Genomic DNA, 17064 nt, shown 5'->3' on the forward strand with positions numbered 1-17064 from the left:
TTGGGCTGTTTTTATTCATTTATGTTTTTTTGTGCGGGTTGGGCTGGGAAAATGGGCGGCTGAGTGCTTGCAACCCTCTTTTGCTGGCATCTTTTTCTTGTTCGCAGATAGCCGGCACCCTTGCCAGCAGTCGCAGTGTGATGACGCACCTGCAGCATCAGCAGAAGGCGACTGTTGCTTATTCCAGGAGGGGGAGGGGGGGTTCTGCGCAGAATTCGGAGAGAGGCCAGCGGGCTGCGCTCGTGGCAGAAGCAGACTGGCGAAGCAAGGAAGGCAAGAGAGCCTGTGAGAGAGTGTGTATGTGAGTGAGAGATTAGGAGCCTGGTTGTATGAAAAAGGGTTTCGGTGTGTCTGCGTATGTGAGTGAGAGACTAGGAGCCTGGTTGTATGAAAAAGGGTTTCGGTGTGTCTGCGTATGTGAGTGAGAGACTAGGAGCCTGGTTGTATGAAAAAGGGTTTCGGTGTGTCTGCGTATGTGAGAGGGGGGATCCTGTTTGGGGGAGGGGAGGGTTCGAGAGAGAATCGCTGTGAAGGAAGTGTGTGTGCACGAGAGCGAGAAAAGGAGCCTGGGGTGTATTTGTGTAAGAGAGAGGGATCTTGTGGGGAGGTTGTGTGTGTCATTAAAATCCTCCATTGTACCTGAGAACTGGATGGTGGCTAATGTAACCCCCATATTTAAAAAGGGCTCCAGGGGTGATCCGGGAAACTACAGACCGGTTAGCCTGACTTCAGTGCCAGGAAAAATAGTGGAACGTGTTCTAAAGATCAAAATCACAGAACATATAGAAAGACATGGTTTAATAGAACAAAGTCAGCATGGCTTTACCCAAGGCAAGTCTTGCCTCACAAATCTGCTTCACTTTTTTGAAGGAGTTAATAAACATGTGGATAAAGGTGAACCGGTAGATATAGTATACTTGGATTTTCAGAAGGCGTTTGACAAAGTTCCTCACGAGAGGCTTCTAGGAAAAGTAAAAAGTCATGGGATAGGTGGCAATGTCCTTTCGTGGATTGCAAACCTGCCAAAAGGAAACAGAGAGTAGGATTAAATGGACAATTTTCTCAGTGGAAGGGTGTGGGCAGTGGAGTGCCTCAGGGATCTGATTGGGGCCCTTTTCAATATATTTATAAATGATCTGGAAAGAAATACGACAAGTGAGGTAATCAAATTTGCAGATGATACAAAATTGTTCAGAGTAGTTAAATCACAAGCAGATTGTGATAAATTGCAGGAAGACCTTGTGAGGCTGGAAAATTGGGCATCCAAATGGCAGATGAAATTTAATGTGGACAAGTGCAAGATGATCCATATAGGGAAAAATAACCCATGCTATAGGTACACAATGTTAGGTTCCATATTAGGTACTACTACCCAAGAAAGAAATCTAGGCGTCATAGTGGATAGCACATTTAAATCGATTCAGTGTGCTGCGGCAGTCAAAAAAGCAAACAGAATGTTGGGAATTATTAGAAAGGGACTGGTGAATAAAATGGAAAATGTCATAATGCCTCTGTATCGCTCCATGGTGAGACCGCACCTTGAATACTGTGTACAATTCTGGTCGCCACATCTCAAAAAAGATATAATTGCGATGGAGAAGGTACAGAGAAGGGTGACCAAAATGATAAAGGGAATGGAACAGCTCCCCTGTGAGGAAAGACTAAAGAGGTTAGGACTTTTCAGCTTGGAGAAGAGATGGCTGAGGAGGGTTATGATAGAGGTGTTTAAAATCATGAGAGGTCTAGAACGGGTAGATGTGAATCGGTTTTTCACTCTTTCGGATAATAGAAAGACCAGGGGGCACTCCATGAAGTTAACATGTGGCACATTTAAAACTAATCGGAGAAAGTTCTTTTTCACTCTACGCACAATTAAACTCTGGAATTTGTTGCCAGAAGATGTGGTTAGTGCAGTTAGTATAGCTGTGTTTAAAAAAGGATTGGATAAGTTCTTGGAGGAGAAGTCCATTACTTGCTATTAATTGAGTTGACTTAGAAAATAGTCACCGCTATTACTAGCAACAGTAACATGGAATAGACTTAGTTTTTGGGTACTTGCCAGGTTCTTATGGCTTGGATTGGCCACTGTTGGAAACAGGATGCTGGGCTTGATAGACCCTTGGTCTGACCCAATATGGCATGTTATTATGTAGGGATCAAACTCTGAAAGTGGAGAGCTGTGGGGGTGAAGATAGAGTGGAAGGGGCTGAGCGTGGAGGGGACCGGGAGAGATACTGGAGAGGGTTCTGGCCAGAGAAGTAAGGAGAGACGGAAAGGACACTACAGCGTGCTTTTAGGGGAATTCTGCCCAAAATATTTAAAACTCTGCATTACCTTTTAAATTAATTATCTTGACTAATATAAGGTGTGCAACATTCCCCCAGGAGTACGTGCTCTAGCTTGCAGAGCTCGGAAGGGGTAGAGTTATGTGGTCACAGAGCGATATCGCTTACACCACTAGGCTCATATAAAACAAATTATAGATTTAAATGAAACTCAAACCTCGAAGAAAAGTTACTTTCCAGTTTGTTCTTGTGCTGATATCACTAACGTTTTTTAGGAAGCAGCACCACTAAACATATGACTTCTGTCAGGAGGTTCTGCATAGAGAAAATATGGTAGAAATGAAACCAGCATAAAGTCTAAATCTGAATAGCAATGTATTTAATTTATATTCTACTTGTAAACAAGACATCCAAACAGAACCTCCTCATCCTGATTACAGCCATCATTATGTGTTGGTCTGATTTCTTGTTTTTATTTTTCCCAAAACTGTGTCTAAAAAATTGAGGATTTATGGGTTATAATGTTATTAAAAAGCCCCAAAACCCTACAATAGGAGCTGTGTAAGACAGTACAGAGAGCATTAATGGTGTTGGGCCATAAGAGATCTCTCAAAGCTCACAATTTTACTTGCCTACAAAACATTTTTAATCATTATTTATAATCCTTTAGCACCACATATAAAGCTATTATGCTGATAAAGTTATCTTAATTTGCCCACTGCCTGATTGAGCGGCCTGCCTGCACAGCCCAGCTGTCTGCCCACACTCCCGAACCTGCTAAAGTTGTCATTTTGCTACAACTACACTCTTCCTCCATTTTGGTCCTGAACCCAAAGCTAACCTCCCCGCTCCATCCTGCCGAAGCTTTGTAACCTGGCTGCTGCCTGGGAACCAGAGACAGAAACTTGACCACCACAGGAGATGATTAGGGAATGGTGGTGCCTGAAGTTTAACATCCTGGGAGATGGGGGAGAGACAAAGCAGCTTTATTGAATAGGTGGGGGCAAGAGGGATGCTGGGGTAGAAAGAGAAGATGTGGAGTGCCATGGGAAGGAACTAAGACAGAGGGGTTAGTTAAGGGAAGCTAGTGCTACCGGAATATAAAGGGTGGGAACAGGAGGAGAAGAGGGAGGTGGGTGAGTGCAGTAGAGAAAGAGAGAGGGTGAGAAACGGGAAGAAAGGAAGATAGATGGGTTGGGGACCTTGAGAAGGGAGAATGGAGTGAAAGAGTGGGAGGAAGAGAGATGGGAGTGTGCGATGAGAGAGTGGGAGGTAGAAGGATGGTGGAGGAGGGGAAGAGGGTGCGAATGCTCAGATGAAGGACCAAAGCTGGCGACTGAGAACTGAAGTGCAAGAGCCAAGGCTGCTGTTAGTAAGGACAGTAAATTTTTTTCAGTAAGGCATAGACTTTTCAGTCTGATTTTCAAACATAAGATACTTGTGTACAGGTGATGCTTTGAATATCAGCTTGTGATGCAGATAAAATTAGGTGCATACCTTTTGAGTGTTGATTCGTGGCATAAAGCAGTGGTTCTCAACCTTTTTTTGGCCGAGACACACCTGACAGATGGTTCTCACATGTGTGACACACTGAACATGTGACCATCACGGGGCTAAATGTAAACATTTACTCTGCATGCACAGAAATCCCCTCGACTCCCAGCAATGAGTGCAGAGCAGATCTAGGGCATTACCCTGTACAACCCGCCACACAAAAAAGATATTCTGGTTCTGATGACATCCCAGTAAAAGCAAAACAAACTCCTTTTACTACAAGGCAAAAAACAGCCTTTCTTATGAAAAGACAGTAATCTACCACTAATGCATATCCTATTGAGAAAACACAACAAATACGATTGATACAAATGCCTACATGCTAGTAAAATACCTCGCCTCGGTCACACACCCTTCACCAAGTACAGAAAAACCACAAATTATAAATATGGAAACAGAAACTGGAATGGAAAACCAAAAAAGCCACTCTGCATGCAGTGCGAACCTGGAGAAATGGAAAGAGAAATATAGCACCTAACATAATAATGCACACAAACTAATCTGCACAAAGTTACACCTGTATTATGGAACACACTCAAACAGTAACAACCCTATCTAAGAAATACAACTATTAAACCAGGCCCTAAACACTAATACATTTCCTATTGGGAAAACAGAATAAGCAAAGCTGCTATAGAGCCCCACACAGAAATAATTGTAAAGCTATACTAAAAATGTTACAAAACAGCTGCTGAACAGAATAATATCCAACAATTAAAAACTCATAAAAATTATTAAAACATGTCCAAATATCAATAAAATATCAATAAAATATTTCAAATCAGCAGACATCACATAATACCCAATATTACCCATAATACCCTGCCTCTTAACTTTTAGGAAAAGACTTAAGACTTGGTTATTCAAGCAAGCTTTCCCAGACACAATCTAATGTCACAAGTCACGGACTCAAACCAAGGACTTCAAAATATTCAGCCATTAATCATGCCATCTATACATAGCATTTAATTTATTTATATACCGTTTAATCGTTTATTCTTTCCTATCTCTTCCTTCTTATCCAAGTTCTGCTACCCTTGTTATTTGTAACTGCTCCTTCGATCACCACAGTTCTAGTTGATGTATTTAATGCACTCCTGTTTCATGTAAACCAGCAAGATATGTGCTCATGATTGCCGGTATATAAAAACCTTAAATAAATAAAAATAAATAAATAATTAAAATGGCAATCAAGAAAAATACATTTAAAAAGCCACTTTACTAACCACCTCCAGCAACTCTCCTACTCCTTTCCCTTGCAGGCCAATAGCACTCACCAGAAGCAGCAAGAGCTGCTGAAGCTCTGTCCTCACAGTCCTCTTCCTTAGTGCCCACAACCAGTCACACACACACACACACCCAATTAGACCCCACAACCAGTCTCTGTCGCTCTCGCACTCATGGTCTCTTATATACACAAATGCTGTCGCACCCATTCACACCAGCTCTTACCCAGGCTTCCATTCACACCCACAAGCTCTCATCCAGACTTCCATTCACACATACACACACACACCAGCTCTTACCCAAGCACCCATTCACACCCACAAGCGCTCACCCATGCATCCATTCACACCCACAGATACAAGCTCTCAACCCAGACATCCATTCACACCCACAGATACAAGCTCTCAACCCAGACATCCATTCACACCCACAGATACAAGCTCTCAACCCAGACATCCATTCACACCCACAGATACAAGCTCTCAACCCAGACATCCATTCACACCCACAGATACAAGCTCTGATCCTAGCCTGTTGGAGACGCCTCTTCTCACCTATCCTCTGGACGTGGACTTACAAGGCCTTGGCCTTTCTTTGCTTAGGTGCCTCCTGTCTCCTTCTGTTCCTTCAGCACCTAAGCTCCTGTACCTAACCCAGTCCAGGGTAGGACTACACCACCTATTGACTGCTGTCTCTGGGCTGAGCTACTTGTCTCTACCATCGAGGCCCACCTAAGTCCTTCTGGCCCCGGCACCCAAAGGCTCAACCCAAGGGGAACGAGAGCTGGTATAGGTGAAGCTCCAGCGGCCTCTAACCTCAGCCCACTCCACCTGCCGATGGTGGGGAACCGTAGGTCCCTACCTACAGGTTGCGTCAACCCCAACTCGGCCCAAGGGTCCACCTCCGACGCAACACTCTCTTTACTAGCACCTGATAGGAAAATTATTTTATTAATTGAGGGAATTTTCTCCACTTTAAACTTCAAGATCTCAAGAAAAATCTTTCTCAGTGTGATATGGGTCTTCCCCCAACACTCTGCGGAAATTAAAAAATCTGAGATTTAAATGCCTAACATGGTTTTCAAGAAATTCCAGTCTGCGGGAGCAATTTCCAAAATCCTTAATCAGTTTAAAATTGCAAGCCTGGGTTTGAGATGTAACCGACTCCATATACGCTATTTGAGTTTTGAGATCACGAATTTGACCCTCAAATTTTAACATTTATTGAGTCAACCTTAGTAGTTAAAATCCCAATCTTAGGGGGTTATTTTCCGCATGGAATGATGAATCCTGGCCTTAGCTTGGCAGTCTTTCACAGAGCCTCCAAATCCTACAATTAGGGCCCAAAGCGCATCAAGAGTGACAGTGGCAGGCTTGGGAGGAGGACGAAAAAACTCACCCACAAAACCAGGGGAGACAACTCCTGGAATGCCCATCGCTGATATTGCAACTGTCTTTTCCTGTTCTTCCTGAGTCCCAATGGGAGAAGAGACCGCCAATTCTAGATCAAGCAGACATCTGAGTTTGCCATCCAGGCAGCTAAACTTTTTCTCCAATCAGTCCTCAAGACAAAGATTCTTTAAGTTTGAAATTATTTATTGTACAGGTAAATTCTACTTAAAATTGTTGCATCTCAAACGTAAGCCTCAAGGCAAAGATCTTTGGTAACTGGAGACAGGGTAGCAGGAGGGAGAAGGAGGTCTCTTATGTTGCAGGAGTTGGTTTATGGTAGAGGTAGGGAGCGTGAGGGATATGAGGCTGATTTAGTCTTCAGACGAAGGCAGTAAGAGAAAAGGTAAAAATCCAATCGTTTCACAGGGTTTTACAAAGCGCTGCTAGTTCAGAAGAAAGCATGGGCAAGATTGAGCTCTCATCGAGAGCTGCTAAAGGAAACGCCTCCCCAAGCTAGAAGCTGTGTGAATACTGGTTAGGGGCACACAGATTTACTAGCATCAGTTTAGTTCCATAAAGAGTCCCCATGCCTCTGATATACCTTCCATTGATGGTCACCATTTGGCGTTCTAGCTGAAGTGATAACACCTTGTGGATTAATATCACCACCCCCCTCTCTCTAGCAGAAAATGAGGAATAAAAACATTGTCCCACCCATTCCCTTCATAGCTTATTATGCTCCAGGTCATCAAGGTGTGACTCCTGACGAAAGTCTATATTAAATTTTGGTTTTCTTAATCCCAATGAAACTTTCTTCTTTTGGATAGGGGCTGTAGCCCATCTACATTAAGAGAACAGAGGTGAACCATATTCCAACATATATGGTTTAAGCACACAGTTATGATGGGTAGGCTCCCCAACCTAAGCCTTGGAGTGGAGGATAGCCTAGTGGTTAGAGCAGCGGGGCTAGGAACCAGGAGACCAGTGTTCAAGTCCCACTGTTGCTCCTTGTGACCTTGGGCAAGTCACTTTACCCTCCATTGCCTCAGGTACAAACTTAGGGCTGAATTCATCATTATTCACAGAATGATGAAAACTGTGAAAAAGGGGGCAGGGTGGGGCAAAATGCCACAGACATTTGCACCGCGGAGGTGCAATTTCACCGGCCGCAGTGCAGCCAGCTGCAGCCTTTCGCGCAAATAGCTCCACCGTAAAAGGTGGTGCTATTTGCCGTGCAGTGGTGCCGTGGCCGACTCCTCCCCTCCAGCTAATTTGCATGATATCGTGTGTGATAACGCTTTGAAAAATAACCCCCTGAGATTGTAAGTACCTGAAGGTAATCTGCTTTTGAAGTGCGAAAAGCAGAATATAAAAATCTAAATAAAGCCTTCCATCACACACAGTAGAAATCCTAAACAGATCTTATCCATTTTCTTTATTGTTTTAAGAGTACAATTACTTTTATTTAATGCCCATTTAATTGACCAAGCATACCACATCATTCACACACATCTTTCCTAACATAACTTCCCATTTTGTTGAACTCAGAAAAAAACCCCTCCCAAACTAAGGGGGTCGTTTATCAAAGTGCTTTATGGCGTTTTTGCATGCGAAAAATACCATAACACAGGGGAGGAGTTTGCGATGGGATTTCTGGCCAAGTGGGCTGGCTTCGCAAATTGCGAAGCCATATCGCAGGAAATAACTACACCTTTTTCATTTGCATTTGTTGTGTTTGTGGCATTGTGTGGCCCCTTAGTCACAGTGGAGATGACTCCTCCCATGGGGAGGGGCCCTGTGGGGAACCACAGCGATAGGCTAAACGCAGAGAGCGGACACTTGTAGATGGAAAGCTTTATTGTACTGCTGTAGATAGATGGTATGAGGCAGGAAGGAAAGGCATTGGAGTCCGGCAAGGTGCCAATACGTTCAGACAGTCTCAGATATAGAAATCTCACCCAGATGTTCAAGGTAGATAGGAACCCGCAGTGCGGGAAAGCCGAGCCTGGTGGGTGGAGTTGGAGAACCGAATCATAAAGGTACTCACTGGAACGTAGTGCAAGCGTCTTCCTGATAATGAAGAAGGTGGGACCAAAGGTCCGTGGTGCAGGATACTTAGACTGGTTAGGCCCTCGAGAAGCGAGTACCTGATAGTCCGGAGATCCTAAAATGAAATAAGAGAGAGAGACCTCCGAGGAGAGGTTGTCTAATTAGTAGAGCCCCGAAGGGTGGATGGAAGCGAGAGGCCCCCGAGAAGCGGGTGCCTAGAGTTTCTAAACGGAGTGAGGCCCTGGAGAGTAGAGCAGTGTCTAAGCGTGCAGCTTAGAGCGGTCAGAGTAGCTAAAGCGGAGTCTTTGCTAACTCAAAGGTGGAAGCGTAGCGGAGGCTTTAAATACCCGAAGGTATTGACGTCATGTGGTGGGGATGCCCCCGAGGTTCCCGCCATCACGTGTATTTGAGCGTAGGAGATGTGCACGCGTGCGCCCTAGGAGGCCACGGGAATGAGCATGGCGGATTGGGACGCCCATGCTGAGCTGGAGACGCCGAGGCCCTCGGCACCGGAAGCAGCCATCTTGCCCAAGGAGGAGGAAAAGAGAAGAAAAGACGTAAGGCAGAGCAGTCGCAGCCGTCTGCGACCGATGGATGCAACAGCGTTAAGCTGTGCAATATGGCTTTATCGAACATAGCATTTTCACTGTTTCATTTTTTTTTCATTTTTATTAAAATTTATTGATCGCCTATCACAAAAAAGGTCTAGGCGATTCACAATGAAACATACATAATGTATTGTTAAAACAAACAACATGAAAATAAGAAATACCATTAGATTTCATGAAAACAATGGTATTAACAAAATTTGTCAATAATTGATAAAATAATTCATATTCATCTATCGAAAGAATCCATAATTAAGCTTCTTAAAAAAAAAACTTAACTTCAGTATGCATATCATTACCCTTTAGAACACATCAAAGGCACGGTAAAGCAGAAGTTCTTTCAGTGATCGCCTACATTTTTTTAAATTATCAATTGTTTGTAATTCAAACGGAAGAAGATTCCAGACTGCTGGTGCAGCTACTGAGAATGATGTCTCTCTCATAGAAGATAAATGTGCTAAACGAACAGATGGTACCTCAAGCAATCCAAGTTGGGAAGATCTTAACCCTCGAATGGGTTTTGTAGTGTTCGTGGACCCTTGAGCCGGCTGTAACAGATGGTGATGCACTGTGGGAAGGCCCACAGTGGAGGTTGCAACCGATAGGTGGCCCAAGGCAGGAGACCTGATGGATCTTCACCACTGGAAGTCCGAGATCCCCCCAGGAGGAGCCTGTGAGGATCCGAGCCGCTTGGACTTACAATGGTCTCCTGTGAGCAGTAACTGGAGAGACGTCCTGGAGTGAAGATGTGGAAGCAGATGCCAGGAGTCCGACTGGAGCTTCACCACTGGAAGCCCGAGATCCCCCCAGGAGGAGCCCGTGAGGACCCGAGCTGCTTGGACTTAGGTGAGGCCTCCTAGAAGGAAGCGCAGGACACAGAAGGTCGGACTGGAGTCCGAAGCCAAGGATCAAGCTGGAGTCAGAAGCCAGGAATCAAGCCGAAGTCAGAACTGCAACTAGAGACTCTAAGCGCGTGAACCTCGTTGCAAGACAAGGACTGAATGTAGATGCAGGGTTTGAATACTCTGAAGACGTCTGAGTCATCCTGGGGTGGTGCTGGCTTTTCCCGCGCTGGCCCCTTTAAGAGAAGAGCCCCTGCGCGCACGCCTAAGGGGGCGGGGCCAGCCCTGGAGCATTGGCGGCGTCTCCCTCGCACAGGGAGCGAGATCATGCAGGCCTGCTCAGGCCGGAGGAATGCCGCGGCGACCCGGACCGTCCCCGAGGTAGGAGGAGGGACCGGGGCACGGCCCAGGACCACAACAGGTTTATAAACATGTAACAGTGTGCTGAACCATGTCGATGAATCTGGACTAAGTAATTTAATATTACCATAGCAATTTTATATTCAATTAATTGGGGAACAGGTAACCCATTCAGACTGGATAAGACCTGTTTGATATGTTCTTAACGTTTGGTGTTGGAGACCAACCTAGCTGCTGCGTTGAGTAATAATTAAAGTGATTGAAGAAGGACTTTAGGTGCGCCTATTAGCAAACTATTACAATAGTCCAAATGGGGAAACATAATCGCACATAGAATCGTATGTAGATCATGTTCAAAGAGTAGATGACGAAGGCTCAAAATCAAACGAAGTTTGAAGAATCCTGATTTTACAATTGCTTTAATTTGGGGTTTGAATGATAGGGTTTCATCAAGCAAAACTCCAAGACTCTTGACAGGTTTATTAAGTAAAAAAGAGATGTTATCCATTAGAATAGTATCATGGTGGGGAACAGAATGAGGATGATGAATTAATAGAAATTCTGTTTTATTTGTATTAAGGGAAAGTTTATTTTGGTGTAACCATTTCCTGATTGTGGTCATGCAAAGTTGAAGATGATCAATAGTTTCCTGCCAAGAAGTTTGAATTTTAATATAAAACTGAATATCATCAGAATAGATCTTAAAACCATCTGTAATGGCTGTTAATAGTTTGGCAATGGGAGCAAGATATAGATTAAATAGCATTGCTGACAACGCGGCCCCTTGCGGTACTCCGGATTTCAATAGTTGTAGGCCAGTCTGCTGATGATTGAATCTGAAAAATTGAGAATGATTATTAAGATAGTCTGTAAACCATGCAAGAATCATTCCAGATACTCCACACTCACGGAGGCGAAAGAGTAAGATCTCGTGGTCGATCGTATCGAAGGCCGACAATATGTCAAGAGAGACCAACAGAAACTGCTGTCCTCCAAGACCACGCTTGATGGAGTCAATCAGAGAGATAAGGAGAAGTTCAGTGTTCATGCAACGGCGAAACCCAAATTGATGTGGGATCAAAATTTCATTATCTTCAAGAAAATCGGTGAATTGTTTTAGAACTACACCTTCAATTACCTTGGCAATAAAGGGCAATGAGGAGATTGGTCGATAATTAGCTACATTATTAGCATCTAAATGTGATTTTTTTAGTAATGGTTTAACAGATGCAATTTTTAAACTATTGGGCATACCACCTAAGGTAAGAGATGTATTAACAATAGAAGTAATAGATGACTTCAACACATCAAGAATAGCTTTAGAGATTGAAGTAGAAATATTTGTTTCTGGACAGATGGTATTGTTCAAATGTGAAACTACATTGGCAATTTCTATGGAAGACACAGTTTCAAAGGTAGACCAAATAGAGTTACAATCAGAAACATCACCAGAGAAACAAGGAGACACATCCTTAAAGAGCAAAGACAAATTTTCAAGTTTCAACTAAAAATATTTCAGAAACATATCAGATGATAAAGATTCAGCATTAGGTTTATTCAGCTTATGATCTTTAGTCAAATTATGTACTAGATGAAACAACGCCTTAGGCCTATTTTCTAATTCCTTTATTTTATTTGAATAGTATTCTTTTTTAGCTTTAAGAGTTTTTGACTGATATTTCGCTAATGATATTCTAAAATGAATAGCATTCTCTAAAGAATGTTGTTTAAACCATTTTCTCTCACTTCTTCTCAATACTTGTCGAAGTGTAATTAACAACGGTGTTAACCAAGGTTTAGTCTTCTTTTTCGCACGAGTGAACTGTTTCATGGGAGCAGTAGAATCAAGAGTAGTTGTAACATGCCTAGACCATACCTCTAAATAGGTATCAAGATCATTACCTTCAATAAATTCAAGGACCGGAACAAGAACTTATTTACAATTAGAAATGTCAATGAACATTCTCTTAGAATATGTGGAAGGAGTAGTAACAAAACTGACTTCACTAGAACCTGATAATGAGAAGCTAATAAGGGCATGATCGGACCAGGGCACCTTTTTAACAAATGGATTGTGTTTAGGTTGAAAATTAGAACAGTTGTTAATAAAAACTAAATCAAGGGTGTTACCCAAACGATGTGTAGAACCTTGAATCATTTGAACCCATCGCACAGAGGCTAAAATATCATTAAATAATTGTACCTGGTTATCATCTAGAATCAAATTATAAGGTAAATTGAAGTCACCTAATATTAACATATTGTTCAAATTAGTCTGCGCTAACAAAAGTTGTTCAAATAATAACGATAGATTAGAATGTAGCAATTTAGAAGGACAATAAACAAGACGAATGGAAAAACTTGGGGGTAGATTTTCAAAAGGTTACACGCGTAGGTTACGCGTGTAACCCCTGAAAACCTACCCCAAACACCCCCCCCCCCTGCGCGCGCCGAGCCTAGCTTGCATAAGTCCCGGGGCTTTCCTGGAGGGGCGTGTTGTGGAGGCGCGTCATTCGGGGGCGGGGCCGCGGGCGTGGTTCTGCCCGGGGGCATTTCGGGGGCATGGTTGAGGACTCTGAAACAGCTCCCGGCAGGCGTAACTTTTAAAACAAAGGTAGGGGGGGGTTAGATAGGGCTGGGGGGGTGGGTTAGGGAGGGGAAGGTGCAGGGGGTGGAAGGAAAGTTCCCTCCGAGGCCGCTCCGATTTCGGAGCAGCCTCAGAGGGAACGGAGGCAGGCTGCGCGGCTCGGCACGTATCTATTAAAATCCGGCATACTTTTGTTTGCGCCTGGTGCGCGAACAAAAGTGCGCGTGGGCGCAGTTTTATAAAATCTACCCCTTGATGTATAAACAAGAAGAATTTCTTGAAAAGAGGTTCCACTAAGATTTTGAGATTTGAGTTTATAAATTTCCTTAAAGATAATAAGTAACCCCCCCCCTCTCCCTTTTAACTGTGGTTGTGAAATAAATTAATATAGAATTCAAAAAAGAGCTAGTTATTTTTCATTCAATAAATCCAGCCAACAAACAAAGGAAAAAACAAAATATCATTTAACTGTGCTCACAAAGATTTTTTCAAAATATTTATAGTGATAAATTGACCGTATCGGCAAGCCTGGCGATGCACACCCTTGATTGTATTAATGGGAGCCGTCCGGACTTCTCATCATTTACGGTCAAAAAATTATCACATTGATTTTTGTTTATATTTTTATCAATTTTGTATTTTTGCGTTTTTTTGCATTATTAGTGTTTTTTAATGTATCCAAGGCAATTATTTAATGTGTCCAAAGGACAAGAAGAATAGGCTCGACACCCGGCCGATGTTTCGCTACTGCTTCTTCAGGAGCGTTGCATTTACTTAATTTTAGTATCTCCCGACTCTGTTTCACCGGGAGCGTACTAAAGCAATTCTTGCCCGCCAAATTCAGAAGCGGTTTCTTCTCATGCAGTTTTTTTGCCCGCCAAATTTGTTTCCAAAGGCGGTTTCTTCTCAAATTAATTGCCCAGAAGTGTCCTTCAGTCCTGCAATTAATTTGAGAAGAAACCGCCTTTGGAAACAAATTTGGCAGGCAAAAAAACTGCATGAGAAGAAACCGCTTCTAAATTCACATGAGAAGAAACCGCTTCTAAATTTGGCGGGCAAGAATTGCTTTAGTACGCTCCCGGTGAAACAGAGTAATGTATCCCTGATTATTTATCTGGCAATTTATCTATAAATATGAAATGAAGAAAAAAAAAAAGCGCAGCAGAGGCTTAATTAAAGGTGCTTACCTTTTTATTCTAAAAGGATGTTACAATATAAGTAAGCTGTGAGGCAAAATAAAAAGAGAATGCAAGAATAAGGACATCAGAGGGAGGAAGAAGTGAGTTGATAACGAGGTGCAACTCCCTGCAAGGATGTTCCTTATCTGCTCAGCACAGATCGCTTGGGTCATTACTGCCTCTCATAAAACGTCTGGGGTGACTTCAGCTCTCTTGTCTGCTGAGCTGTGCTGCAGTCTTGGCAGAGATCCACATCTGTCCGAGGTTCTGAATGTGAAAGTGAAACAAGCCTTTACAGGATTCTGCTTTCTGTTAGGACATCTTATAACAGCGTTTTGTGAGAGGATGGGTCCCCGGGTTCTGGTAGGCTCTTAAAAGAGGAAGCTATGCCCGTCAAGCTATGCCTGACAAGCAGGAAGACGCAGCTTCCTGTCTGAGCCATACGGTGTATGTAATCACAAAAATTAAAAAAGGCAAACCCTGATCTGAGACAAAGAAATCAGAACCATTGGTCCAAACAGTCTGCTTGTTCACATCTGCTTACTGTGCTGTCGCAGATCTGACTCACCTAGGTTAGGGCTGGCCAACTGCAGTCTTCACGAGCCACAAACGGGCCTAGTTTTTAGGAGATCCACAGTGAATATGCATGGGATAGAATTGGAGGCATGACCTCCATTGTATGCAAATTTATCTCATGCATATTCATTGTGTGCATCCTGCAAACTAGGCCCGTTTGTGGCTCATGAGGACCACAGTTGGCCACCCCTGGTCTTTAGTCTTCCTCATCCCTCTGCCACTTTTTTCGGTTGGGGGGGGGGGGGCAAACAAACCAACTTCGCCCCTACCCCCAACTTCCCCAATTACCGAAGCTGGGTGGGGCAGGACCCGCCCCATTTTGGTGGCCTTTCTTTGAATTGCCTACAGAATGTTTGTGAGAAGTAAGCTTTCATCTTGCTGTTTGCTCATAAAGTCAAGCAGTCACAATTAAGCTGACTGCAATGATACCTAAGTACCTACAGCACCTGAATGTAATCTGCTCTGAAGTGCCGAAAAGCGGAATATAAATAAATAAACAGCAACATACTGGGGCTCTGGAAACCCTGAACCTGTTTGCGATCCCGCTGTTAATTACATTTTAATCTGATGCAAATGAAAGTTGTGGGGAGACGTACAGCAGCATCTTTGTATCATCAGGCCCGGCACGACCGGGTGTGCATGCCGTGCATTTGCACAGAGTGGTACACCTGGGGAGGCCGCAGGCCACCAGTGGAGCCTAACCAGCCAGCGGCTGAAGAAGGAGAGAGCACCAGCGATGGAAGGAGAGGCCCGACTTCCGGGTAAGGGCATGCGTGCGCACAGCTTCCACTCCCTCCCCCCCAAGCAAGAGGATCGGTGGGCCATTCGGCCCCTAGATAGCAGGAGGCCTGTGATGCCGTGGTGAAGCTCATCCCACCATGGCCCGAAGACAACACAGGAGGCCCACGGGACTGTGGTGGAGCGCATCCCACCATGGCCTGATGATAACAGGAGACACTGTGTGTGTGTGTGTGTGTGTGTGTGTGTGAGAGAGCTTGTATGTATGTGTGAATGAGTGAGAGCCTGTGTGTGAGTGAGAGCCTGATTGTATGTGCCTGTGAATGTGTCTTTGTGAGAGCTCATGTGTGTCACATATAGGCTCTCACAGGCACACACACACATAATGTATCTGTGAGGGTGAGGGAGAGACAGACTTTGTATGTTAGAGAGAGAGAATGTGTGAGAGAATGAATGTGTTATTGTGCCTGTGTGTGTGAGAGAGAAGATAAAATTTGTGCGGCCCTCCCTCCCCCAATCCACGACAATCTCAGGATGACTGGAAATCAGATCCCAGGAATGGAGAGCAGATTTTTAAATCCTTATTAATGATTATTGGGTGTAATTTGATGATTCTGTTCTTTTGAAATATGTATTTTTTGGGGGAGGGGAAACAGAATGTTATTTTAATTGGATTTTTTTGGTGTTTGGGAAATTTTCAGTATTGTATTCATTAACTGGTTTGACATACTCTTTTTATGAATATGACTTTACTATTATTATTTATTAATGTTTTATATTTCTTGAACTTATTATTTAACATTTTAAAAGGCATTGCAATTTGTGAAGAATCTCTTTTATCCATGTGGTTGTGGGGTGGGGGACACATAGCTGAGTGTGGAGCAAGGGCTGAGGCAGCGAAAGCCCGAGTGTACCTGAATTTTAACTCCGCTTGAGCGTGGTGTAGGGAAGGTGAGTAAACCCAAGATCCGGCTGAGAATTTGCTCTTGCCTGTGGCAGGCTGGCTGAGGTATTTACGATGGGGCTGCTTGCTCTGTGCAGCTATGCTAGAGGAGTACTTGTGCTGGGGACAGTGCTGCTTTTATGCAAGGCTATGATTCAGTATCCGGTCTGCTCTGCTGCTGAAGCTGAATGCTTTTTATTAGGGGCCCATTTAAACTCCCTGCGTGGATTAACGGGCTCCTGCTTTTGAAGCAGGCTGACTTGGAAGAACATTCAGGGGTGGCCAAGTCTGATCCTCAAGAGCCGCAGACAGGCCTGATTTTCAGGATATCCACAATGAATAGGCATGAGAGACCGTACATGCAAATCTATCTCATACCTACTCATTGTGGATATCCTGAAAACCTGACTTGCTAGATGTGTCCTGAGGACTGGGTTGAGAACACCCTGTACTATAGTTACATCTGAAAGGAAATGTACTGTCAGATTATCACTTCTCCTCAGGTTTTGCACTACTGAACTGATTTTTGTTACAAAGCACATTTCTGACGTGACTGATTCATTGGATTGAGAGTAGGTCTACTAGGCATCCCTAAGGGCTCTTCCCTTAAGAGTGAATAACCAGCCTCAGCAATTGCTCTGGCTTTTTAAATGGGTAAAACCTACAAGCCATAGGACAACGCAATATCTTTAATTAACCTGATGCTATTTTAATGATCCAAACAAA

General features: G+C 43.7%; 1 protein-coding gene across 3 annotated transcripts in view; it reads left to right on the plus strand.

Annotated features, from left to right (window-relative positions):
* The first annotated feature begins 125 nt into the window (after window positions 1-125).
* ASB13 (ankyrin repeat and SOCS box containing 13) overlaps window positions 126-17064 on the plus strand; it is a 73324-nt gene continuing 56385 nt past the window's right edge. For all 3 annotated transcript variants that reach the window (XM_029616238.1, XM_029616241.1, XM_029616245.1), the window contains exon 1: window positions 126-273. In XM_029616238.1, coding sequence (XP_029472098.1) covers window positions 141-273 — 133 coding nt within the window. In that variant the 5' untranslated portion in view covers window positions 126-140. The remainder of the gene's footprint in view (window positions 274-17064) is intronic.

This window comes from Rhinatrema bivittatum, chromosome 9 (assembly GCF_901001135.1).
Source record: "Rhinatrema bivittatum chromosome 9, aRhiBiv1.1, whole genome shotgun sequence".
Taxonomy (NCBI): domain Eukaryota; kingdom Metazoa; phylum Chordata; class Amphibia; order Gymnophiona; family Rhinatrematidae; genus Rhinatrema; species Rhinatrema bivittatum.